Source organism: Malus sylvestris, chromosome 12, assembly GCF_916048215.2.
Source record: "Malus sylvestris chromosome 12, drMalSylv7.2, whole genome shotgun sequence".
Classification (NCBI taxonomy): Eukaryota; Viridiplantae; Streptophyta; class Magnoliopsida; order Rosales; family Rosaceae; genus Malus; species Malus sylvestris.
This window is the reverse complement of record NC_062271.1, coordinates 31,492,495-31,519,583: the sequence shown is the minus strand read 5'-3', so window position 1 is coordinate 31,519,583 and position 27,089 is coordinate 31,492,495. Positions and strand designations below refer to the sequence as shown.

At 38.2% G+C, this 27,089-nt stretch overlaps 4 protein-coding genes and 1 non-coding gene across 5 annotated transcripts; 1 reads left to right on the top strand and 4 right to left on the bottom strand.

Moving 5' to 3' along the window:
• Positions 1-4,502: 4,502 nt before the first annotated feature.
• Positions 4,503-6,269, bottom strand: LOC126594024 (rust resistance kinase Lr10-like). Its single transcript, XM_050260222.1, has 2 exons — positions 5,841-6,269; positions 4,503-5,748 (listed from the first exon to the last, which is right to left on the bottom strand). Exons 1-2 carry the CDS (start codon positions 6,262-6,264, stop codon positions 4,622-4,624), a joined length of 1,551 nt encoding a protein of 516 aa, XP_050116179.1. The 5' UTR covers positions 6,265-6,269; the 3' UTR covers positions 4,503-4,621.
• A 6,347-nt stretch (positions 6,270-12,616) lies between these two features.
• LOC126594022 (PR5-like receptor kinase) lies at positions 12,617-15,423 on the top strand. Its single transcript, XM_050260220.1, has 4 exons — positions 12,617-13,427; positions 13,540-13,563; positions 13,665-13,691; positions 13,911-15,423. The coding sequence occupies exons 1-4, from the start codon at positions 12,683-12,685 to the stop codon at positions 15,263-15,265; spliced, it is 2,151 nt and encodes a 716-aa protein (XP_050116177.1). The 5' UTR covers positions 12,617-12,682; the 3' UTR covers positions 15,266-15,423.
• Positions 15,405-18,008, bottom strand: LOC126594032 (uncharacterized). The gene is made up of 6 exons (XM_050260234.1): positions 17,678-18,008; positions 16,707-16,781; positions 16,508-16,596; positions 16,276-16,360; positions 15,954-16,038; positions 15,405-15,763 (listed from the first exon to the last, which is right to left on the bottom strand). Exons 1-6 carry the CDS (start codon positions 17,840-17,842, stop codon positions 15,672-15,674), a joined length of 591 nt encoding a protein of 196 aa, XP_050116191.1. The 5' UTR covers positions 17,843-18,008; the 3' UTR covers positions 15,405-15,671.
• Positions 18,009-23,492: 5,484 nt separating this feature from the next.
• LOC126592590 (uncharacterized) lies at positions 23,493-25,151 on the bottom strand. Its single transcript, XM_050258339.1, has 2 exons — positions 24,633-25,151; positions 23,493-24,110 (listed from the first exon to the last, which is right to left on the bottom strand). The coding sequence occupies exons 1-2, from the start codon at positions 24,749-24,751 to the stop codon at positions 23,882-23,884; spliced, it is 348 nt and encodes a 115-aa protein (XP_050114296.1). The 5' UTR covers positions 24,752-25,151; the 3' UTR covers positions 23,493-23,881.
• Positions 25,152-25,273: 122 nt separating this feature from the next.
• On the bottom strand, positions 25,274-25,345 carry TRNAM-CAU (transfer RNA methionine (anticodon CAU)). The gene has a single exon. It is a non-coding gene; the product is annotated as a tRNA-Met (tRNA).
• Positions 25,346-27,089: the final 1,744 nt, after the last annotated feature.

The window sequence follows — 27,089 nt, the reverse complement described above, 5'->3', positions numbered from 1 at the left end:
CACGATGATGCCAACACCGTTTCTCGTTCTATTTGTGCCCGAATACCAAAGTTTAAACCCTGAGTTTTCTAGATACTTTGCCTTAAGACCAACCTACTTAGTTTCTTGTAGGCACATAATATTTATCCTCTCCTCACCATAACTTCCACTACTTCTATAGATTTTTCCATTAAGGTTCCTATATTCCACTTTCCTAAACGCATTCTACTCTTTTGAACTCTACCCTTGTGTCTCAGCTTCTTCACCCTCCCCCGTCTAATAGGATCAAAGTACTTCTTTTGTGTGTCCTGTGTAAAGTTGATAGGAGCATCTCCCAAACAACTTTGAGTGGAGTCGTTCGAAAAGAAGTTTATATGGCCTCCTTGCTCATTTAACACTGCATTCGGGTGCCGATGGAGATAAAGCGACCCTTGCTCACTTATCACTGTGCTCAGACCACACAACGCGCCACTTATGGGTGACGTCCTAACTTTAGCGCGAACAGAAAATTCATATACCTGATGCTGCACTCTGTGCCGAACTACGATGCACAGACACGGCACATCGGCCGCGTATCGCGTGTCGGATACGCAAATGGACACGATACGCCTCTGATACGGTCGGATACGCATTGGATACGTATTTGGATCAACGGATACGGCATTTGATAGATGGATACGGGTATCCGACGGTTTAGATACGGGTATCCGACTGTCTGGATACGGATGAAGGACACCTCGCGAAGAAGATGACGCCGTCGCACGGAGACGACCCGATCTGGTGGAAAGACACCTCGCGAAGAAGATGACGCCGTCGCACGGAGACGACCTGATCTGGTGGAGGAGGCTTCGGGAAGAAGATGACTGCTAGGTTGACATGTCGTTTGTTAGTTTCTGTAGAAAAAAACGACACCATAGTTTTTTTTTTGTTAGGGTTTAAATGAGACTAAAGCCCAAAACTACATAGCCCACCGAATTTACACCACTACCATCCTGTTTTTTTTTTTTTTTTGAAGAGTTTGAATAATATAAATTAGATTTTGAGTAATTAATTTTTTTATTGTTATTTAAAATATATTTTTTAAATATATATTTATTATATAAATTGTCGTATCCATGCCGTATCGTGTCTTAGTTTTTAGAAATTTGACGTATCCCCGTGTCGTATCGTGTCGTATCCTCGTGTCCGTGTCCGTGTCCATGCATCATAGGTGCCGAAATAACACCCAATTCATTCTTTGCAGTTGATAGATAATATGCCCTAGCGTCTCCAAGGGACAGCTTAATGAAAGAATCAAGGAAAGTAGGAAACTGTTTCTGTAATTAATCGCTGCAATACGAATGTTAAGCACAATTGACGTGGTATTAAATGTATCATGGAAGTTCACCCAGAAAAAAGATCTGCAATGGAAAGCCGTCATCTGCTAACACCTAACCGGTCAAGGGGTAAATGTTGAAAATTAATTAGAATATCTACGAAATGCCAATCTTTTCTGCATGACAATCTTTTTAACCTGATATTAACAGGGGCATTCCACACAAAGGATACAACATGAGCTCTGACAATGTCACCCGGGCGAAAAGACGAAAGCATATCCACTTTATCAATTTCGGTGGCTCTTACATCTTGAAGCCTGTTAATAGAAATAGCTTATAAACAAAATAACATTTTGAAAACAAAACAGAACAACAAAAAACTTCACTAGACAAACTGCAATCCAAATATGCACGAGATAAATGCAATGCCTATGTAGTCATTCTTCATAAGGAGTACTGCATACCTAATTATGCCACTAAATTCTTCTCGCACGGACTTCGTGCCGAGACACAAAATATCAGCAGAAGCCATCCTTTCCATCACTTTGGTAACCTGCCATAATGCCATGGGGCGAGATTTACATACACGAATCAGTCAACAATCTGCCTCATAATTAAAGAAAGGGAGCTATGTTATGCAATAATCTTGTTGATGAGCCCTTACTCTAGCAATGACAACTGATCCAGGCTCTGGAATGGCACCATGGGCCTTGTGACCAGTTACTTCCACAGTGGGTCTCTACAAAACCACAACAATCAATCGATATCATCAACGGAAATTCAAAGACCCCCGTATCATAAAAGTTCAAAAAATTAATACTGAAGTTAAACAAACAATATGAAAAGGAAATGGGAATGGGAATTGAAAAGTTCCAAACTTTTCTCCTTAATTTGGTGAAGCACTTCAAACATTCATAATTCAGGGCATGTTCGGGAATGCTTCTTAAAGGACTAAAAGTGTTTTCTAACAACCAAATCACTTCTAGCATAAAACTGCTTATGAGCGCACTTCTAGCATAAATACTTATGAACACTTCTAATGAAAGCACTTATAGTGTGTTTCGAATAAAAATGATCACTTCTACCATAAATGCTTATGACCACTTCTAATAAAAGGGCTTAATGAAAGCACTTCTAGCATAAATGCTTACGACCAAAAGTACTTCCTACAACAGCAATAAAAGTACTTCCTGCAATCCCAAATGATAGCTCTAAAACGGATAACTTATAACCAAATTTTGAATTTTCCATCCCTGAATCTCAATTTTCTATCCAAATAACGACCTTAGCCAAACTAGAGTTGGGCTCTAGAAAACTCAACCCAAGGCCCATACATAAATGGCCTATGTGACTATGTCTCCACAAATAAAACTAAGCCCGGGCCCAAAACTGTTGTGAAACAGACGTAATGAGGGGCTGATTGGAAGAGCGAGCTGCTGGAGAAAATGAGAAGATCTGAAAGTTGTTTTGTAAGAAGAGCTTCTAAAATACTTTTCAACTTTCAATCATTTATTTGATGAATTTATGTTTTTATTTTTGTGTGGTTATAATGTTATATGACGTTCGAAATCAGTGTACTTTCTAATTCACTTTATAAACATTAAATCTGTTAAAAAAATCAATCAAATTAGAAATTGTTAACCATTCAATTAACGTTGTCAAAAATTCAACTTCAGTTGAATAACATAGTTTTTTTATTTATTAGATAATTGTTAAATGCCTAGGCGACTTCAAAATTGATTGATTTTTTACATAATTGATCCATAAAGGGTCACCTAGAAAATATACAATTCAAATCATTCGGCAATATTAAAGAATGAAAAGGAAATCCGAGAACGTTCAAATGAAAATGTTGCTACCATTCATTATAGTCGTTTGGTCTAAATGGGCCTGTCAGTATTTATTGTTATTGTCAAGTCTTGTAAGGATATGCAATATTAAAGAATGAAAAGGAAATCCGAGAACGTTCAAATGAAAATGTTGCTACCATTCATTATAGTTGTTTGGTCTAAATGGGCCTGTCAGTATTTATTGTTATTGTCAAGTCTTGTAAGGAAATGCAATATTAAAGAATGAAAAGGAAATCCGAGAGAACGTTCAAATGAAAATGTTGCTACCATTCATTATAGTTGTTTGGTCTAAATGGGCCTATCAGTATTTATTGTTATTGTCAAGTCTTGTAAGGAAATGCAATATTAAAGAATGAAAAGGAAATCCGAGAACGTTCAAATGAAAATGTTGCTACCATTCATTATAGTCGTTTGGTCTAAATGGGCCTGTCAGTATTTATTGTTATTGTCAAGTCCTGTAAGGAAACTTGTAAGCAATTTCATTCGAACTCCAGTGTGATTAATTGGTGAAATCTCCCATTTGGACTTGGAAGAAATTGTGGTGCAGTTTCTGGATTGACTTGTCAAAATCCCAAGACAATTAGGCATGTCTCGCACTATGAAATTGATTTTGAATTGAATGCTTACATTGTATTATGGGAAACGAGCTATTTACGTGTTGGCTTGGTCTAAGTGCACCTATGAATCATCATTGTCATTGAATGGTCAAAGTTTTCCAAGGAAACTTGCAAGTAATTTCATCCAAACTCCATAGCTTGACTACTTGTTGAGCTTAATATCGGCCATACGTGCTCTCACGTCATCCGATATATATGTATTGTCCATGTATGTCGCTGCACGTGAGGTGAGGCGGAGAAGAGGGGATTGTTGAGAGTGTAAATCTCAAATCGGGAGGTTAAATCAATTGGTATTTTGCAAGATTTGAAAGAGCTTGGTAAAAATCAATTATTTGATGAATTTCTGTTTTGGGTTGGATTGTATTATGGGAAACGAGCTATTTACGTGTTGGCTTGGTCTAAGTGCACCTATGAATCATCATTGTCATTGAATGGTCAAAGTTTTCCAAGGAAACTTGCAAGTAATTTCATCCAAACTCCATAGCTTGACTACTTGTTGAGCTTAATATCGGCCATACGTGCTCTCACGTCATCCGATATATATGTATTGTCCATGTATGTCGCTGCACGTGAGGTGAGGCGGAGAAGAGGGGATTGTTGAGAGTGTAAATCTCAAATCGGGAGGTTAAATCAATTGGTATTTTGCAAGATTTTAAAGAGCTTGGTAAAAATCAATTATTTGATGAATTTCTGTTTTGGGTTGGCTTCTCATGTTCTAATAATCATTCTAACCAAAAACATGATACAAGTGCTTATTTATTAACTACTAGCTAGTAAAACTTAATTGAAAAGCCCTTACAATACTAATTTTCGCGCTACGTTTACAAATATGCAAGACACTACTGATTAGTGTGACAAGTTAACTTGACAGTGTTGTTCTTGGTTGATCTGTCTGAGTACTCGTGGAAGCAAATGGATTTGGTGGCATCATCAAGTTTTCAAGGCCTCCTTCTAGCATTCTAACAACCGCTTTCATGGAAGGGCGATTCACCGGGTACCACTGGATGCACCAGAATGCCACAGTCACTAGTTTCTTAGCAATCTGAGCATCTTCATCAGTATCTAGCTTCAAATCCAACGCTTCTCCTTGAACTAGACGATTGTAAACCAATTCCGGAAAGTAGACCTCACTGGATCCAGATGTAAGAGCAGGTTGTTTTCTGGATCCAACAATTTCAAGCACTAGCATACCGAAACTGTACACATCTGACTTGTGGGACACGCTCCCGAAGTTCCCATTGAACACTTCTGGTGCAATGTAGCCCACGGTGCCTCTAGCAGCTGTCATAGATATGATACTGTCTTCCTTGGAACAGAGTTTAGCAAGACCAAAATCCGAGATCTTAGGATTGAAATCATGGTCTAACAGTATGTTATGAGGTTTGATATCAAAGTGGAGGATCATGCGGTCGCACCCTTGGTGAAGATACTCGATTCCCTTCGCTGTACCATTGACGATGTTGTGAAGTTTCTGCCAATCAAACGAAGTGTTGTTGGATCGATCTTTATATGTGATGAAGTTCTCTAGGGACCCGTTTGGCATGAGCTCGTAAATAAGCGCACGCTTGCCTCCTTCAGCAGAAAACCCAAGTAGGCGAACCACATTGACATGGTGAATTCTGCCAATGGTTCCCACTTCATTAACAAAATCTTCTCCGTTTCCTTTCGAATCACTGAGGACTTTTACGGCGACTGGAACTCCATTAGTTGGAAGCTCTCCGCTGTAAACACTTCCAAAACTTCCTTCACCTAACTTCTTCTTGAATCCATTTGTCATCTTTTTAATATTGGCATAGGAGTATCTTGTTGGTACGTGAGATTTGTGATCCTTTAGGAACCTTTCAACCTTCAGTTGATTCTCCTTTTCCAGTTTTCTCTTTGATTGTTTTACATAGAAGAAAACTGCTACTGCTGCCATTGCCGATATTAGAACAAAAGAAGCTAAGCTTGCTCCCACAATAATCGACCTCCGAGTTGATAGACAACCTGAAATTACAAGAGTTAAACAAATTGAGCTGGTCAGGAATGGAATTTTAAAAATTCGCCTTGGCTGGCAGCAGGTAGAGTACTAGCATAACCTTTTGGTTTTGGCGCTTTTGGGAATGGTAGCGCTTGTGGGGGATCTCGAACGATAGGGTCAGGATGACACTCCATCCGGTTGCTGGTGTCATTGAATTCACACGATCCTGTTCCTTCTGTACAGTTTTGACATTGCGGGAAATAACTATTTAATTTCCATTTCAGCAGTAAAACATTGTCCGGCTCACAGTCATTCCGAGTACTATAGCCATCATCCACTCTTCGTAGCGGAAGCTCTAGTTGTTTCAAGGTACTGCAAGTTCTGAACGGCAGCTCCGTGACAGAAGCTGATGGCGAAACAGCCAGAACTTGATGATGTCCGACACTAAGACATGTGATTGGTATGTAGGAGCTCCCCGTGTTCAACTTTTGTGTCGTGGAACAATTCAAGAGCGTAAAATTAATGAACTGGGGATATCGCATGCCATATGGGTACCCATATGGGTAAGGGTCATATGGGTACCCATCTGGGTAAGGAAGATCACTAGGACGAATGTTATAGTAGGCACAGTTGAAACGGGAGCTGTACATCCCGGAATTGACCATCCTGGGATCGCTAGAAGGTATTGGTTCCTGAGAAGGTATTGCTTCGAAGAGCGAGGTGGTGGAGATTGTAAAATTAAGAAGGCGTCTCGGAAAGCAACCCTCTTCATCATCGTAGACGCTGAAAGTTCGCCTGCTGTAATTGACACTTTGGATGGGAAACAGTCCTGATGATGAGGAGAGCTGAATCATTGTCTTGTTTTTTAAGCAAGAAACCTCAAACTCTGGATGGCCACATTGAAGGGGGTGGTCTTTGAGACGGAAGGGAAACTTGATGAGGGGGCCGGCGTCGCTACAGTTTGAAACCGGGCAGTCAGCGACACGATCATAAGCTGCTGCTTCGCTTGGAACGACGTTAATCGCCATGGAGAAGACGATTACTAGCAAGGAAAACGCAGGTAGAAGGAGCAGGCTATCCACCATCTTTACTCTTTAGGCAGACCGGTGCAAGAACTGTTATTTTGAAAGTTTTGCCTTTAGTGTAAGTTTTCTTGTATATTAACATGGATCAATTTATTCAGTGTTGAAATTTCCTTCTCATTTAGACTAGTCGTTGGTCAATTTTGTATATTTTAATGGGGATGCTACCGACCTTTCGGACTTTGTCATTCCACCATCCATCTCTTCTTTTTAGGGATGGAAATTTTTCCCAAAAATCCCAAATCAAACAAAAAAAATTCTGATCTCATTCCTAAAAATTCTAACACCGATAATACTGAAATTTTTTATATCCATACCAAACCGATCTCGAACTTTTCGGTATAAGAATCGAGATTACATATGCAATGATTCGGGAATCCTAAACCGAACCAAAAAATATATATATATATTTATTTTGGTTGCATGCATCTTGAATGTTAAATTTAAGTAGTTTGATAGTAGACTATATTAAAAATAGAAGTATGAAATTAATTAGTTTGGAACTTTGGCACATCAATTTGACTTGGTAGAAATGAATTGGTATGAAATTTCAAAATAGTATAATGTAAAAAACTTAAATTTCAATTGATATGAAATTATGGAACAAAATTTTAGGCGAAAAGCCCAAATTTTTTAGTCAATAGTCCAAAAATTTCAAATTTCAACCCAAAAGTCCAATCCCAATTCATCTCGAAATACCGAACACATTTCAGGAATCCCGAAAATTGGGAATACCGAAATTTCGGTTTGTGATTGGTCTTCAAGTTCTCGTTCCGAAAATTTTCGGCTTGGGATTCGGGATCCCATTTTCGGTTTGGGATCACATACCAAACCACGCCTACTTCTTTTTATCTTGCAATGTCGTATGATAATTGAAATCGTCTTTTTTCTAGTTCACCATTTAACTTTGCAAAAAACAGCCAAATAAAAAATTGTTGGTTTTGAATTTTTTATTAATGTTGTTAGAAATTTCGATGTGAATTACACGGTTCATCTATTTATTAAATAACCATTAGATGAGTAAATGATTCCAAATTTATTAATTATTGGCAGAGTTAATTTTTAAAAGATGCTCTAGAAAATAGATGATTTGGGTCTATCACATGACATTGTAACAAAGTAAGTATAGCCGAGGTGAGATATAACCGGACTAGATACTTGGAGGAGTTCATGAGCAAGTTGGAGGTGTTTGACTTGGGCTTTAACGGCCCAAAATTCACGTGGCGTGGGAAAAGAAATGGGCAGCTAGTTGAGGCTCGGTTGGATAGGGGGCTGGTGAATGAATTTTGGCAGACTCTTTGGCCTAATTCCAGGGTCACCAATGGTACTACATTGGGCTCTGATCACAGCCCAGTGATTGTTCAGTGCGAACCACGTATTGGGAAAAGGAAGAGGATTTTCCGTTTTGAAGCTCACTGGGCAAATGATACAGATTGCAAAGAAATTGTGAAAAATGCTTGGGATAAGGTCCGAGTGGGTAACTCGGTGGAGAGGTGGAATCTGAAAATCAATGAGACTCGCTCTAATCTTTCCAAGTGGAGTAGGGATAAGTTTGGTCAGAGATCGAGGCAAATTCAGAAATTGACGGACCATCTGGGACAACTCCAACTTAATTGGAGAGGCAACTCCCATGAGATAGAAGAGCTGACTAAGAAGGTTGATCGTTTATGGAGACAGGAGGAGAGCGTCTGGCAACAAAAATCTAGGGTACAATGGCTTAAGGATGGAGATGCGAATACTAAATTCTTCCATCAATCTACCATTCAAAGAAGAAGGCGAAATCAAGTTATTTCGCTTAAGAATGGGCAGGGGAACTGGGTGGATACTCCAGGGCAGATTCGGCGCTTAATTGATAATCATTTTGTGGAATTATTCACGTCTTCGGGCAATAGGGAGTGGGGTGACATGCTCGACTGCGTTACCTTGAAGGTTTCGGAGGAGATGAATGTTGCGTTAACGGCTACGGTCTCTGTGGAGGAGATTAAAACTGCTGCCATGAAAATGGGAGGACTAAAAGCTCCGGGTCCTGACGGATTTCAAGGGATATTCTATCAATCACAATGGGACATAATAGCTTCTGATGTTAATAATATGATTGTTGATTTGACGAATGGGTCTCTGCAGCCTCTGCGCCTAAATGCCACTCATCTGGCTTTAATTCCAAAGGTTCAAAATCCGGATTCTGTGTCTCAATTTCGTCCCATAAGTCTTTGTAACTACTCCTACAAGATTCTCTCCAAGGTCTTAGCCAACCGATTAAAAAGATGGCTGCCGGTGTTGATCTCCACTACACAAAATGCGTTTGTGGAAGGAAGACAGATTCAAGATAATATCGGTATTGCGCATGAGCTTTTCCACTTTCTAAAAAATAGAAAGACAAAATGCAACTTTGAGCTGGGAATTAAATTGGACATGCATAAGGCGTATGATCGTGTGGAGTGGGATTTTTTAATGGCTGTTATGGAGAAGATGGGTTTTAATAGTCGATGGAGGAATCTGATTATGGGATGCATTTCTACAGTGAATTTTTCCATTCTTCTAAACGGACAGCCAGGTTCCAAATTCACTCCCTCAAGGGGGCTTAGACAGGGGGATCCCTTATCCCCTTATTTATTCTTGCTGGTCAGTGAAGTATTATCATTACTTATTCAGCGGGAGAGTGATGGGGGGCGGATTGAGGGGATTCAGATGGATCGTGCTGGTCCCATGATATCTCACATTTTCTTTGCGGATGATACGTTGATCTTTCTGAAGGCGAAGGCGAGGAACTGTAGAAATTTAGTCCAGGTTATTGATGAGTATTGCTCGGCCTCGGGTCAACAGGTAAATAAATCAAAGTCCTGTGTGTTCTTTGGGGGGAACGTGCCGGATCAGTTAGCTCTCCAACTGGCCACCATTCTTGGGATGGAGAAAGTTGGGAACCCGGGAGTTTATCTGGGAGTGCCGGCCATCTGGGGGAGATCAAAAAGAAGTGGCCTTGCGTATGTAAAAGGAAGGCTTTTAGGCAAAATTCAAGGATGGAAACGCTCCACTCTCTCTCAAGCGGGGCGGGAAGTTTTAATTAAGGCAGTGGCGCAAGCAGTTCCGGCTTATCCTATGAATCTCTTCAAGTTTCCGAAGACCTTCTGCAATGATCTGGATGCTTTGATATCCAAATTTTGGTGGGGGCAGAATGATGGGGAAAACCGGATTCACTGGGTTTCAAAGGAACAATTGGGGAAGTCGAAAGAAGAAGGTGGGCTTGGCTTGAGGTGCTTCACGGAGTTCAACAACGCTCTTTTGGCGAAACAGTGTTGGCGACTGTTATCGGAACCAAACTCTTTGTGGGCGTCGGTCATTAAAGGCCGATACTTCCCCAACTGCTCTTTCTTCGACGCGAAGAGGGGTGGAAGAGCATCATGGGCTTGGTCAAGCCTCCTGGTTGGTAGAGAAATAATTCGGGGTGGCGCTCACTGGCAGATAATGAATGGAAAGGATGTCAGAGTCTGGGTGGATAAATGGCTGCCTTCTATCCCTTCTGGTCATCCATCTCCCCTGGGGTCAGTTCCCGTTTCTTTAAATCTCAGGGTGAATTCTTTGTTAAGCACTGATTATGGTAGCTGGGAGATTGATTTCCTTAAACCCTTTCTGGTGGAGGAAGAGATCAAGGCGATTTACGAGACACATTCAGGTGATCCGAGTTCGAATGACAGATTAGTGTGGCCTTTTGTGAAGAATGGAATCTATTCTGCCAAATCAGGATATCATTGGGCTATGACCAGGAATATCCAGCAACGAATTGAAAACCCTCACCGATCTGCCCTCATCCCAAAACAGGTTTGGAAGTGTGTTTGGAAGCTTGAGGTTCAGCCAAAAATCAGATCCTTCATGTGGAGGTCCTTACAAGAGGCAGTGGCCACGAAAGTAAATTTGTTTATACGTCGATCCTCTTCGTCTACTCTCTGCCCTATTTGCAATAGGTATGAGGAATCTTTGGTACATCTATTTCTCCAATGTTCGTGGGTTGAGGAGGTTTGGATGGGGGTAAGGTTAATTAGAGGATTGCGGAGGGATGCGGTCACAAGTTGGGCTATTTGGTTGGGCAGTATTGTTGGCTTAGCTAATGGGCAGTCGGGTGTGCGGAACGATATGCTTTCATATGTTGCTACAACTTGTTGGTTTATATGGAAGGCGAGATGCAAGTTTCTGTTCAATCAACAACCTATAGTTCCTCGACAGATCATCGCAGTCATCACCCAATCTGTGGCTGCTTTTAAGGAATATACTCAGGCTACGGTATGTAGTTTGCCTATTTCTGTCAATGGTTTGGTTTCTGATATGCAGTGGTCTCCTCCTTGTGTGGGTTTTATAAAAATTAATGTGGATGCGAGCTGGTTAAGGAGTGGAGCTCCTGGTTTTGTGGGGGTGGTGGCTCGGGACGATGAGGGCAGGTTTATGGCAGCGATCAGGAGGAGGGTCACGGCCTCGTCTGTGGCTGTGGCAGAAGCCTTGGCAGTGCTGCATGGGTGTGAGCTTGGAAGAAGTATGGGATGGAATTTTGTCATCGTGGAATCAGATTCTCAGGAATCAATATCCTGTATTCGAGACTCGGATACGAGGGGTAGTTGGGAAGCTTTTCCAATTCTGGCGCGATGCAAAAGAATGGGGGAGGCTTTTATTGACTGCCGCTGGTCTTGGACTCCAAGATCGGCAAATATGGCTGCGGATCGTCTGGCGTTGCGGCAAAGTAGGGAGGTATGTGATAATGTTTGGGTCAACAGACCCCCATCCTCTCTTGTTCATGTTCTGTGTAATGATGGTCTTCCTTGTCCCCATTAATTTCTTCCTAGCAGTATGAGGAGTGACATTTTTAGCATTTGGTGCGATGTCGGTTGTACCTCTTTGTACTGCTTCTCCTTAGTTGTTTGTTGCTTGCTTTTGCCTCGGGGTAGGCTTCTGTGTATCTTTGGCATCTTTGCCCGGTTGTTATTGATTCCTGTTCGCCAAAAAAAAAAAAAAAAAGTAAGTATAGCCGAGAAGGTAGCACGAAAGGTTTCCGCTAGCATTACTGTATTCTTAATTGTCATCTTTCTAATTTAACCTTCCTGGCAAGTGCAAGCGACTAGTTTCTCCCTTGACCAAATTTTTGAGTGTCAAATTTAACTTTTCTGGCAAGCGCAAGGGCATGTTTGATATTCTATTTGAAAATTTTTATCATTTTTCAAAACATTTCTTAAGAACATTTTCGAAAAACAATTTTCTTTAAGACTCAAAAACTTGATTGGTTTGAGATTTAAAAATTGTAAATCTTACGACCTAAACAAAAATATCTAAAAAGAGGGGGTCGCAGGAGAGGGAGAAAGATGAGAGAGGAGGAAAGGAAGTAAGAGATGATTGAAGGAAAGAGAAAAAAGAGAGAAGATCGGACGAGATAGAGGGGAAGAGGAGTGAGAAAAAAAACCGAGAGAATGAAAATAGCGAATTGGAGAAGAGACGAAAGTTATTAAAAAAAAGGAGAGAGAGAAGAAAAGAGAGATATATTTGGAGTGAGAGGGGAGGAGGAAGAAAAAAAAATTAGTAAGTTTAAGTTTAAAAACTCTAAAAACTCATTTTTTATATTTTTAGATAATAGACTATATTTTGAGTTAGTCTTGAATTCGGTTTTCGAAAATAATCATACCAAATAAGTTTTTAAAGCCTAAAACTTGAAAATTGTTTTTTTAGTTTAAAACGTTGTATTCAAGTAGAGTACCAAACATAGCCTAAGTTTCTTTCTTGACCAATTTTTAATTGTCTTCTTTCGAATTTAACCTTCCTGGCAAGTGCAAGCGACTCGGTTTCTTCCTTGACCAAATTTCCATGTGTAATATGCAGAATTCAGCCGGAAACTTGTAAGGAGATGAGTTTTCCCTCTTTTTCTTCCTCCTCAATTCCGTTCATCTTATCGCTTACTACAATGCTGAGAAGAATCCGGTTACTAGCATGTGTTATAGCTATCAGCTTTGTAGTGTGCCATGATGCTAAGGAAGAAGGAAACTGTCGGAGGCATGCTTCATGTGGAGATCTTCTAGACATTCGATACCCTTTTCGCCTGAGAACCGGTTCTGAAGTTAATTGCCCCGGCTATCCAGCTGAGCTATCGTGCGACCATAACCGCACCACCTTAAATCTCTTCAATGCTACATATTATGTCAAAGCGCCAATCAACTATGAGCATCATACAATCCATGTTGTGGATCCTGGTTTGCTAAACGATTCTTGCCCTTTCAGGCCTCTCAACTGGCTAACAAGCGAGAACTTTAGCCAAATTTCATATAGCTATTACGTTGATTACCGTTATCTATCCTTCTTCGATTGCTTGTTACCAGTTGAGTCTCCGGATTACGTAGAACTGAACTGCAGTAATACTAACTCATCATCTGCCACAACATCACATTCTTATATTTTGGTGAAAGATGGGGTGAACAATCTTCAACCCTCTTGTACTCTGACCGGAGTCGTTATGGCTTCTGATATTATCCCAGAAGATGGAAGTGGCCCTTCAGTTTCTTTTATCCGTGATCTTTTAATAAATGGTATGGAGCTTTCGTGGGATGGAATTCTCCCCCACAACTACTGCTACGCCCGATACCAATCCCTCTACTGTGAGTATGGTTGCATCAGTTTGGCGAAGAGTCACTAATTCAAGTTAATTTTATATGAATAAGAAGATTTTTTCTCCAATATTCTCTTACTGAGACTAGTTAACTTTTGCAGGTTTCGGTGAAAACATGAAGAAGGGTAAGTTTTGACTAACACCACATTTTCTACTAGCTAATGTTATAAGATTGCTCTTAAAATTGCTTTGTGTAATCCTTTCCCTTTGTTCTGTTTTCCCACAGATCTCATAGAAGCCGCCAAGATCATCGGTAAGTCTTTCTCAAGAATGTTTACGTTGTTCAAATAGCTTAAATTAAATTCAAAAGAATATAGAGATAGAAAAGGAACAAGTATCCATTTTTAGGCACTTGCTACTATTATAAATGAAATTAAAGTGCCTTCGGAACTAGTATTGCGCGGTGGATTTTGAAAACTGAAGTTCCAATTACAGGATGAACTTCTAATACCCTCCTGTATTCTTATGGCAGGATGGTTTCTGATGGCGCGGATGATACTCGGCGTTGTTGTTTTGTTGGGTTTCTGTTGCTACAAACTGTACTGGAAAAAGTTCCCCAAGCATGAAGCAGTTGAAGAATACTTGCTTGCTTGCAAGAATCGAATAACAAGGTACTCGTATTCGGATATTAAGAAAATGACGATTGAGTTAAAAAATAAAGTCAGACAAAAGGGCTTCTGGAAAAAGTTCCTGAATGATGCAGTTCAAAAGTTCTTGGATGCATGCAAGAATGTTAAGAGAAGAAAGTACTTTTATTCAGACGTCAAGATGATTGTAGTTTCTTTGAAACAACGGAGTCAAGGAGTGTATTCGAAAAAATTCCAAAAGGATGATGCAGTTGAAGAATTCTTGGATGCATACAAGAATCTTATGCCGAGAAGGTATTCGTATTCAGATATTAAGAAGATTACAATCGATTTCAAAGATAAACTCGGCCAGGGGGGCTTTGGTTCCGTCTTCAAAGGAGAGCTTTCGGGTGGTCATCTTGTTGCAGTCAAGATGTTGAGTGGCTCCAAAGGTGAAGGGCTAGATTTCATCAGTGAAGTTGCCACAATTGGAAGAATTCATCATGTCAATGTGGTGCAACTAATTGGATTTTGTTCTGAGAGATCCAAAAGAGCTCTTGTTTACGACTTCATGCCTAATGGTTCCCTCGAAAAACATATATTTTCGGAGAAGGAAACAGGCGTTGTTCTTGGTTGGGATAGAATGCATGAGATAGCTCTTGGGGTGGCTCGTGCGATCGAATATCTGCACCAGGGATGTGATATGCAAATCCTGCACTTCGACATCAAACCTCACAACATTCTTCTTGATGGAAACTACACTGCTAAAATTTCCGACTTTGGTCTTGCGAGATTATACGCTAGAGATCATAACACTCTTTCTCTTACTGCTCCAAGAGGCACGATGGGATACATAGCTCCAGAAATGTTCTACAGAATCCTCGGAAGCGTTTCATACAAAGCTGATGTTTATAGCTTCGGAAAGCTGCTAATGAAAATGACCGATCGGAGGAAGAACTTGAATGCACATGCACAAAATTCAAGCCAAATATACTTCCCTTCCTGGATTTATGATCAACTGGACAGAGGATTGAGTGTTGAAATTGTGGATGCCTGTGAGAACGATAAGAAAATAGCCAAGAAGATGATCATGGTTGCGTTGTGGTGCATACAATTGAAGCCGGCGGATCGCCCTTCCATGAGCAAAGTCGTAGAGATGCTTGAAGGGGAAGTCGAAGCCCTACAGATGCCTCCGAAACCTTTCTTCTGTCCCCAACAGATGCCGATGGAGGATCCGCATGGTGGCACGGACAGTGAATAGGAAACGATCTCCATGGTATAAGGCAAATGCAATGCCGAATTCCACGACTTCCGTGTTGTATCACGGATGTCGAGGATTCTTAGTCTTTTATAAGAAACATTTTAATTGTGTTCATGAGCTATTAACTCAAATAAATGAATGATGATAATGGAGTAGGATGAATATATGCAGCACATACAACTACAACTCAACTTGAGAAGAAACCGCAGTCTCTTGCACGATTTTTCAAAATAATAAAACGTAAGCGAACCCATAAACCAGAGACGCCGGTTCGGAAAACCCTCGACATAGAGGTGCATGAGGGCTACCATTACTTCTGACTTTAACCTATAAGAAACTGTAAGGTTACAGACTCTCTTTGGAAAAAGGAGAAGAAAGAAGAACTATTAATTCCGAATTCATCTTTTCATCCTCCGACCTTAGCGACCTTTCTTTGCTCGATTTGCCCTGTCCTGGGGCACTGCATCTCTGTCCAGCTTATTGGTACCATTGTTTCACCTACAATGAACAAATAGAAAATCACATCTGAGTTCACATCATGCGGATATGATAGGGTTACTAGTGATACGCCGATGCACATATTAGATGTGGATAAGACGCTGTAAATGTGTCATAATACGCTTGCATTTTGTCAAAATGTTATAGCACTCGCCGAAATTCAATAAATACCAGCAGAAAATTCATGTACCTGATGCAGCACTCTGTGCCGAAATAACACCCAATTCATTCTTTGCAGTTGACAGATAATAAGCCCTAGCATCTCCAAGGGACAGCTTAATGAAAGAATCAAGGAAAGTAGGAAACTATTTCTGTAATTAATCGCTGCAATACGAATGTTAAGCACAATTGACGTAGTATTAAATGTATCATTGAAGCCGTCATCTGCCAACACCTAACCGGTCAAGGGGTAAATGTTGAAAATTAATTAGAATATCTACGAAATACCAATCTTTTCTGCATGACAATCTTTTTAACCTGATATTAACAGGGGCATTCCACACAAAGGATACAACATGAGCTCTGACAATGTCACCCAGGCGAAAAGACGAAAGCATATCCACTTTATCAATTTCGGTGGCTCTTACATCTTGAAGCCTGTTAATAGAAATAGCTTATAAACAAAATAACATTTTGAAAACAAAACAGAACAACAAAAAACTTCACTAGACAAACTGCAATCCAAATATGCACGAGATAAATGCAACGCCTATGTAGTCATTATTCAAAAGGGATACCACATACCTAATTATGCCACTAAACTTTTCTCGCACAGATTTCGTGCCAAGACACAAAATATCAGCAGAAGCCATCCTTTCCATCACTTTGGTAACCTGCCATAATAACATGGGGCGAGATTTACATACACGAATCAGTCAACAATCTGCCTCATAATTAAAGAAAGTGACTATGTTATGCAATAATCTTGTTGATGAGCCCTTACTCTAGCAATGACAACTGATCCAGGCTCTGGAATGGCACCATGGGCCTTGTGACCAGTTACTTCCACAGTGGGTCTCTACAAAACCACAACAATCAATTGATATCATCAACGGAACTTTGAAGACCACCATATCATAAAAATTCAAAAAATCAATACAAAGTTAAACAACAAAACAATATACAAAGGAAATGGGAATTGAAAAGTTCCAAACTTTTCTCCTTAATTTGGTAAAGCACGTCAAAGATTCATAATTTAGGGCATGTTCCGGATTGCTTCATGAAGGGCTAAAAGTATTTGCAACCAACCATCCAGAAGTGCTTCCTAAAAAGCACTTGGATTTTAATAAAAATCTCACCGTGCATGAAAGCACTTCTAGAATAAACGCTTATGAGCAAAAGTACTTCCTCAAACCCAAAGGACATTAAAGATTCAATGCTTATGAGCACTTCAAAGATTCAAAATTTAGGGCATGTTCGGGATTGCTTCTTGAAGGACTAAAAGTGTTTTCTAACAACCAAAATCACTTCTAGCATAAAACCGCTTATGAGCACTTCTAGCATAAACGCTTATGAGCACTCCTAATGAAAGCACCTCTAGTGTGTTTCTGATTAAAAGTACTTCTATCACTTCTAGCATAAATGCTTATAACCACTTCTAATAGAAGGGCTTAATGAAAGCACTTCTAGCATAAACGCTTACGAGCAAAAGTACTTCCTACAACAGCAATAAAAGTACTTCCTACAAAAGCAATCCCAAATGACAACTCTAAAACGGTGCATTTATAACCAAATTTTGAATTTTCCATCCCTGAATCTCAATTTTCTGTCAATGGTGAGCACCCAATAGTAAAAATTTCATATTTTCAGGCCAGAATACACCAAAAATTCAAACTTCATAATAAACTAATTTTCCCAGAAAAAAAAATTCTCAAACTTTCTCAGCAGCCAAACAGAACGAAAGCTAATAGAAACCTGGTCGGGCGAGTCGGAAGGGGGGGATAGGATACGGCGGGACCCAGTGAGGGAAGCGTAGACGGTGAGCTTGTCGGTGGACACGTAGGCACCTCTGCCTGCTTTGAACTTGGAGGCTTTACCGAGAACTTCCCCTGGGGTTACCCACTCACTATTTTCTCCCATTCTCAACTGTCGGGGCTGATTGAATTGAAGAAGAAGCACAAGAGAAGCGGTGCCGGTGCGGCGGCTCAGCCTTCACAAATAGAGCTCTGCTTTTTACTTTCTTAGCGGCGGGACGCTTCCTTCTCTTTTTCTAGTTCTTATTTTCTCTTTCTTTATTTTATTTTGTTTTTCTTTTTGTTTATTTGTTTAACAAAATATATTATCTACCCTAAGAATAAGAGGAGTAAGTTTAGCCTCGCAGGGTTAGTTCATAATGAACTAATAATAATGTGATTTAAATTCGTTTTTGATGATAATCAAACCTAAAAAACATTTTACTTATAAGCGAAAAGGAGTACCACTAGACTGTAGTATTAAGTAACAATTTTCTTTTGGTTAAATTACATTTTATCCCCTAAGTATGGGGTCAATTATAACCTCATACAATATCTTTAAAACAATTCAATTTTATACATTCAGTTATATTTTCTTTTTAGTTTCATACATCCAACTAAAAATCTGTTAAGTTAACCGTTAAGTGATGACGTGGCAAATGTAAAATCTATATTTGTGCTGACATGGCTGTCAACTTTGCACCACGTGAATAAAAAATAATTAAAAATGATTTATTTAATAAAAAATCAATTTATATTATAATTAAAAACAAAACAAAAATTGGTAAAGGGAATCTGGGCAATCACCCTCTTCCTCGTCTCCCTCTACCTCACCTCTCGCCACCACTCCCAGGCCTATAAGCCCCAGCCCAAGCCCGTCGCCGCCGTCCAGCTGGTTCCGCCGAACCACATCCATCATTGTGAGGTCCGATTTCTCCCCGTGTTCTTCGATTCTTACTCAAACTCGACGGTTTTCGAACAGAGCAAGTCGCTATGGCTTGCAACAATCTCTCATTTCTCACCTTCGTTCTTCACCTTCTTGGCGATAGGAAGGATGAAGAACTTCCATCACCGGAGAACCTATGCCGAGCTTGCAAATCTTTCTCCGATTTTGAGCGTTGTGCTTCTTCTGGCTCCGGAAAGCGGAGCAATGTCGAGGTCTTGGTCAAAGATCTGGCATTGGGCCTGACTCGTCTCAGCAACACGCCAGAGCGTGGCAAAGCTTGAGCGTCAAACAGTGTGCACGGTAGGATTAGCGACTGTGTTCATCGCCAGAGTCACAATGTCGCAATCCACGGATCTTCGGATATGGTTGGAGTCTGAGCCCCAGCGAAGTTTCCATGGGCCGAGTCGTTCAATGAGCTGGGTTTTAGGGAGAAGGTGGAGGTGAAGAGAGTGAAGGTGAGGGAGAAGGTGGGTCGAGGAGGTGAAGAGAGAGTAGTGGGTTTCAAAGAGAAGAGAGGGGAGAAGAGGGAGAAGGTAGGTCAAGGAAGATGGGTTTTAGGATTTTTTTTTTTAATAACGTAAATTATTATCTTTTAAATGCATAAAAAATAATTTTTTTAACCACGTCAGCATAAATAGATTGGAACTTTAACGAAAAACATCCGGTACTGTTCACTTTAACGAAAAACCACATTTTTACACTAAAAAGTCAATCCTGGTACTATTTACTTTACCCTTTATTTTGTCCTTATCATTAAAACTTAAAATTTTCAAGCTCTTTTCATTAGTTTTCCTTAAATAGATCTCATATTTGCCACATCATTACTTAACGGATTTTCTAACGGATGTATGAAATTGAACTAAAATGATAAGTAAATGTATGAAATTGAAATGTTTTGAAGATGTTGTATGAGATTGCAATCGACCCTAAACCTGAGAGGTAAAATGTAATTTACCTTTGTTTATACCATACTTAGGGTCTTCATATTTAGATCTCGTACAAATACTCGGGGGACTTAAATGTAATTATGTAATAAAGGAATGGGTAAATATGTAATAAGTGAGGATCCCTTATTCTATAAAATGACTCTTCACCCTCACAATTGGGGGAGGCCATTTTCTTAGGTCATGGGAAGAGTTCTCTCACCCTCAGAAGCCCTCTCGCATCCCCTAAGCTCTAAGCTCTCACCCTCACACTCAAGCTCTTACACAAAAATACAATAATCAGTATGGACGTAGCCTAAACATTGTGGTTAACCACGATACATCTTGTATTTACATATTCACGGTCGGATTTACGTTGTTCCAAGACCCCTCCAGTTTTATGCATCAACAACCTTTTTCTTTTTATTTTAATAACAAACGATAATACTACTCTAAAAAGCATTTTCACAATAATTTTTTTTTTTTTTTTTTTTTTTGAAGAAACTGATTTAATTCAAAACCAGAGCCAAAGTCAAAGAGACACAATAATTTAAGTGTAGTTAAAATGAGTGGAATACCTATATGAAATATTCAGGCACCGTAAATTTAAGTATTATACTATTGTGAATTGTCGATTTGAGTTTGATAGGATAGAGTTTTATATATTATGTGGGGCCCATAGATTTTTTATTTTTTTTAATTTGACTACCTATTTCCTCTCTTGTTTTTTTGTGTATAAATATCACACTCGTATAGTAGACATAGTACGTAATATTTATACCATTTTATAAAAAGAAATCCATAAATTGATCCGTCAATAGTTTCGTTGAAATCGTTATTTAAAATGGTGTTTTAACAAAACATTCTCTTACTGTTTACTTTTAACGAAAAACCACATTTTTACTTTTTTCTGATACTATTCACTACATCTTTATTTATCATTTTTCATTAAAACTAAAAAAAAATTGAACTTTTCATTAGTTTTTCTTATTTAAAACCTTGAACATATTCACCTATCCACCTTGTATCATTCAACTCTCCAACCCCTATGTTAAACCATTTTCTTCCAGCTAATCCAATGTATTTTTAAGAATTTTATAGTGTGGGGAAAATGACAAAAATGAGTTTTGATAGGAATTCGCAAGTGATAAAAAGTCATGAGTTGCCACTTAGTATTAATGTTTAGTGATATTTTTCTTTACTTATAAGTGAGAGGTCTTAGGTTCGATTATCGTCAAAAGACGAATTCAAACTGTATTATTGCTAGTCTATTATGATGTTAAGTCCACTTTAGTGTATATAATATTGCTTGTTCAAAAAAAAAAAAAAAAGAGTCATGAGTTACATCGCATAGTTTTTGTAAAAGATAAGAACCTAGGCTCTTTGCAAGATTTTTTTTTCTTTTGCGGTAAAGAAATAGCACTTTATCGTAGTGGCGAAAAACAATTATATGCATATGCACTCTGTTGTGTGTTTGATCGTCCTCAATTTCTCTTCCCTTAACAACTAGATGTCAATTCCACTATGCTACCGCATTACTGAAAAGAAAAAGAAAAAGAAAAAAAATATATATATATATATATATCTTTTATTAAAACTCTAATATGGAAAATAGGCAAATTAATAAAAAGAGTAATGTTAGGCAGACAAATTTTTTAGATCATATTTGCAAATTATATGACGTATCACCAATAAAATATAATTAACACATTAATTAACACTTAAGTAATAATCTAATTATTAACAACCATGTTATATGATTTATACTATATGATTTAAATGTCGGCATAAGATATTTTTGGCAGGCATAACGCCCTTTGAACGTCCTCCATGAATTTCGAGGTTATGGTGCGATAAGAATAACACGAAGTTAGGTTTCATGTATGAACGGGTTTCGGAAAATGACACAAACATTAAATATGATATGAAATGTCTTTTGTTTTTGTAAGCCTGGGGCCTTGAATGGCATGTTTCAGAGGACGACCGACGAATATTGAGCTGATTTCTTTGGTTCGAGGCATCGAGAGCATGCAGAACCAAAGATATAAAAAGACATCGTACGCATGATATGATCAAAAATTATAAGCACATTCACACTTGAGTAACGAAAAAGAAGCAAAGAGGACAAATATACGATCCTCTCCCTAATCCACAACCAAGACCCGACTCAAAGAAATCCTTACTTGAGCACTAATGTGACACGTAGCTAAGACATATACAAAGCGAAACTCTTTGTATTAGGAATTTTAAACGAACTATATTAGTAAACACGAATTTAAGGACGATTTTTGTGCGGTGTATGTCCCAAACAGATGTACAACGTGGTGCGGAAGGCACTATCCAAAAATGTTCTCTTATCCAACTCAACCCTTCATTTGACTCATTGATCAGTGAGATAAACATATACGATAGTTGGAATTGTATCACAAACTTCCAACTTGAAGAATTGTAGGGTAGTTACTTTTATACCACTTTATAGGTCTGCTCAAGACATACACAAGAACACCTCCATGCATTCGGATAATTTCCAAGATTCGAATTCAAGGGAAAGATTGCTAAAATGGACACTTTGGATGCGATCTCTAAGTATCAATATTCTTTGACTGAAACCTTGTGGGTTTTCAATTTTTGATCAAGGTTCCTGAAATTAATTTGATAATGTATTTCTATGTAGGTTACTATATTTTTTAAATTAAAAATTGAAATTTATAGTTGTTTAATGAGATTTTAAATAAATAAAAAAACCCATAATTTGTGGATTAAAATTATTAAAATATAAATTATACTCTCCAATATATTGTGTGTGTATAAACATGAGTACAGTCATCATAATTAACAAAAAATATATTGCACCAAAATATGGGTACATTCTTCAAAACCACACAAAAAATAATAGATATTAGGCTTAATAACATTAGTAAATTTATTTGATTAAACTTGACATGAATACACTCTCAAATCAAGAAAAAGAATGTACCCATATAAGTTTAAAAATAGATTAGAAAAAAATTGAATATATTTTATATAAAAAAAGGGTACATTTTACTACAACAAATTGGTATATTTAAGAATGGGTACATTTTAAGATTAAAAATTTGAAAAATTACATGAATGGGTACACATAAGATTAAAAAATTGGAAACCTTTTTATAAAAAATTAATGGGTACAAACTTATTCTAATTTATTTATTTATTTTGTAAATGTTTTGAATTGAAAATTATTTAGGAGTTTAATGAAGGTGAGAGTATTAATATCCAAAATCAATTATTAATTTTTATTTTAAAAAGTATGTAACTGATATGTAAATTCATTATTGCATTAATGTTAAGAACCTTAATCAAAATCTAAAAACTAATAAAGTTTCAATCAAAGTACATTAGTAACTAAGGACCTATACTAATTTTTCCTTGCTAAAATGACCAAAGGAAGGGGTATATACACCCATAAAATTATAAATAGTAGACCAGAACCGTCCTTGCCGACCTATTTTCTTATGTGTTATAGTAAAAGATGACGATGCATAAGGACCCTCGATCCCTAGTCAAAAGTCTGACGACAAAAACCTATGTGACATTTGGAATCGTGTGCATTTTGGGGGAGAGCAACTGAAAGTGAACTTTTTTCTGCTTTTGCTTGTGATATATTGTTAATTTGTCATTGTATTATTTGCATGTTCACATTGTCAAAAAAGTGATTTCTGAAAATTTAAGCATGGTTTCACGTGCATAAAGTTACAAAAAGAGGGCTTTTCTAGCTGCATTGCATTGCAAGATACAGATCCTACCTAAAAAATCAAGCTTTTGGTCAACAACCTAGCTAAAAATAAGCTTACCGGTCAATAAAGCAAGGAAAAGGCACCACCATAAAATCATAATCTCATCCGCATATGGAGTAAGATCGCCTTGCATTAACAAAAGTAGAATTATACTGTATTCATCCCTTCTTTTCTTTCTTGGATCCAAAGAGCTTGAATACAACTTTTTCATCAACGTATGAGATGCTTAATGGTGCTTAAACGCCTATTTTGAGATTATCAAAATTCATACATACAGGTGCATTGTAAAAATAGTAGTACTATCCACACATCTATTTTTACCTTGCATGCAGCCCTTACTAATTTCTTCATCTTCGACTCATTCGATCCGACGACTGGAGATTAAGAGAGTGTGTGGGAGATTATACTTAATTACATGCATTTCATGATTAGCTAAACAGAAACCAGAAGCTACGTACAATAATTAATGGAAGATGGCTAGCTTAATTAGCTAATTAATTATGATGATGAAGATGATATGATCACGAAGAATCGAATTTGTAGTGTTTATCGATAGCAACTGAGACGTCCCATATGCAACTGACTCCCTTGGGAATGGTCACAAGGTCCCCAGCACCAAACTCTACAAAATCTGAAGACGATGATGATGATGAGCCTTTTCTAGGGTATACCTTCACTTTGCCTTTCACCAGATAACATGTTTCCGCTGCGTCAAACTTCAATGTGTACTTTCCAGGCGGACACCCCCATCTGAAATATTACACGTAAAAATTAATAATATATCTCAAATCAGAATCAAATATTCGAAAGTAAATAGCTAACAAATTAATTACCAAGATTTCATAAAGACGGATCAACTAAATAGTCGGGTTAGTGTGGCCGGTCCTAAATTTGGACACGAGTTTGAATCTCTCTCTCCCGGTTGCTAGCTAGAGTAGTTTCAAAAGTATAACTAGCAAATTAAGTGTGTCAAGACTTGAGAGATATCATCATGAAAAACAACATATGTGGTTAGACCTTAGACACGAGTTCGAATCTCTCTCTCCCGGTTGCTAGCTAGAGTAGTTTCAAAATCAACGTTCAAAAGTATAACTAGCAAATTAAGTGTGTCAAGACTTGAGAGAGATCATCATCATGAAAAACAATATATGTGGTTAGGCCTTAGACACGAGTTCAAATCTCTCCCCGGTGTGTTAAAGAAAAGGATCATGAAAACGAAGAACTATAACCTGTGATCTCATTAGGAGTAAACTAAGCGAAATTAAGACTTACTTGGGCCATGAGTTAATACCCAACTCAGATAATCGTGAATCAGAGAGATTGCTTTCTACTACGATTCTTAGATTGGAAAGTGCTTCTGCAGAAGCATTTGATGATGCTGTAGCTGCCATGAGGGACAATGGGATAGTTGAGAGGAAAGGAGGAAGAAGAAGAAAGAGACAGCTAGGAGGAATGGATGAGAAAGGAGTTGTGGGGTGGTTGGCCTACTCATGTTTATATATATATATATATATATATATATATATAAACGATCGAGAGAGAGGACAGGAGAGGAATCTTTACATGAACCTAAAGCCAATAAAAAATACAGCAAAAAAGCCTTAAAAGAACAATTATATTTACACATTTAGACACATGTTCGAAACGTGGATATGTTCTGTGTTTCTCAGAATCTGATTCTGATATGTATGAAATTTGACTAAAATGCTTCTCCTCAAGGATAAATACAAGAGGCTATGTCCCAAAAAGCAGAAGCAGAGCAGAAGATATGTGCAAAAGTGCTTCTGGGGAAGAAGAAATCTCAAGGATACATACAACAGGCTATCCCAACAAGCAGAAGCAGAAGATACGTACAAAAGTGCTTCTGGGAAAGAAAAGAAAAAATAAAAAGAGAACAACCGGAAGCCACTCCTTATCAGAGCCAGGTTTCGATCCTGGGACCTGTGGGTTATGGGCCCACCACGCTTCCGCTGCGCCACTCTGATTTGTTAATGTCTGTCTAACATAAAAGCATATTAAGCTATTTACATTGGAGTGGGCTCCTAATTTAAAAGACCCCAGAATTATGACCAAACAAAATTATATGTTTTGTCACCAAGTAATATTAAATTATTTTGTAATACCAAAATAATTGGATTTTTTTGAGGATTTGATGCAGTTACTAATTCATATGATATGGAATGTATAAAATGAAAACTTTATTCTCAATTCTACGAGAATTTTATGAAAGTTTTTCATTTGCTTTACTTGATGGAAGTTTTATGTTCCAATAATGTATTCTAATTTTTTTCCTGGTAATCGATTCAACACTTGATATAAAAATATACTTTAGTTATATTTCAAATCTCTTCAACAAGTTTAATAATGAGCATAACGGTCCTATTGTTCAAAGTATGCAATAAAAATCTAAGAAAAATGCGTGCACTCGTAACGTACTTGTACGAATGGAAATTATGGGGATACATTTATTTTCAAAGAGCAAGATGCATTTCTGTTTTAAAACTAATTAATACCTTCCATCTTTTCATTTTCAACCATAAATGGAGTCATATCATATGATCCACTACAAAAATGTTGACAGACTCGGATGAGAAGCTCACAACAAAAACCAAATTTCACAATATAAACCCTAATTGTTGCTTCTTTCAGAAAGGGTTTCTTCGTCTCCCTTTTCAGTTTTGCTATCTGCAACTCTCTCTCTCTCTCTCTCTCTCTCTCTCTCTCTCTCTCTCTCTCTCTCTCTCTCTCTCCCTCTCTCTCTCTCTTTTTAGTTTCTTATTTATATATTTGCATGATGTTCATATGTATTTCAGGTGCATCAATATTGTTATTAGGAGTATCTGCAGAAGTAGAAGCAAATATCGAGACAGAGGCTGTCGACGTACAACGATGCAGACGTGATGTGGATTGCTTTTTCTTCCTACCAATATGCGAAGGCCTCAAATACTGTGATCGTGGCTGGTGCAAGTGTTTTGAAGGCCAAGTAATCATCGATCCTCCTCTTGCTAGTGTCGAGGCTTATAACTCGGCAACAGCAGTAGAAGAAGCTGCTGCCGATGCCAAATGTTGGCGAGATGTTGATTGTGAATTCGCAGTTAAGTGTCCGCCTGGTGACATCAAATTTTGTGTTCACGGAAAATGTGAATGCGTTGAATGCTCAAAGAACCCTCCTCCAGCTGATGAGGCACCTAACTTGGAAAATTAAATGTATCCCAAGCGGCCTCAAACTTATGCAAATTATGGAAAATGCGAAGGAGGCTAATGAAATTAAGCGTGCACGAAGATCATCGTTCTCTGTACCAATTAATTTTAATCAGCTACACTTTTTCTTTATCTAATGAATAAATCATTACAAATTTCGTATCAGTGTTGTGATTTATGTTTCCATTTTATTTAATGAATGAATACAATTAAGATGATTGTTATTAGTATTCTAAAAATAGATCTTCTGCATTCATCTTACTTTATTTTTCAATAATTAGCAAGCAATGCAGACGACTTTTTGAGATCGCAAATAAGAACATCCCAAAATGAATACAAATTTGCATGCATAGTATTTTTTTCTTATGAACTATGACATTTTATTCGCAATCAATAAACATCCAAATAAAACATTATATATCCATATCATGTGAACAAAATGAACAAAATTGCTACTACGTACATCGGATATACCACTGTACCAATGGCGGAGCCACCCACAAGGCTAAGGTGGGCTGTAGCCCAAGG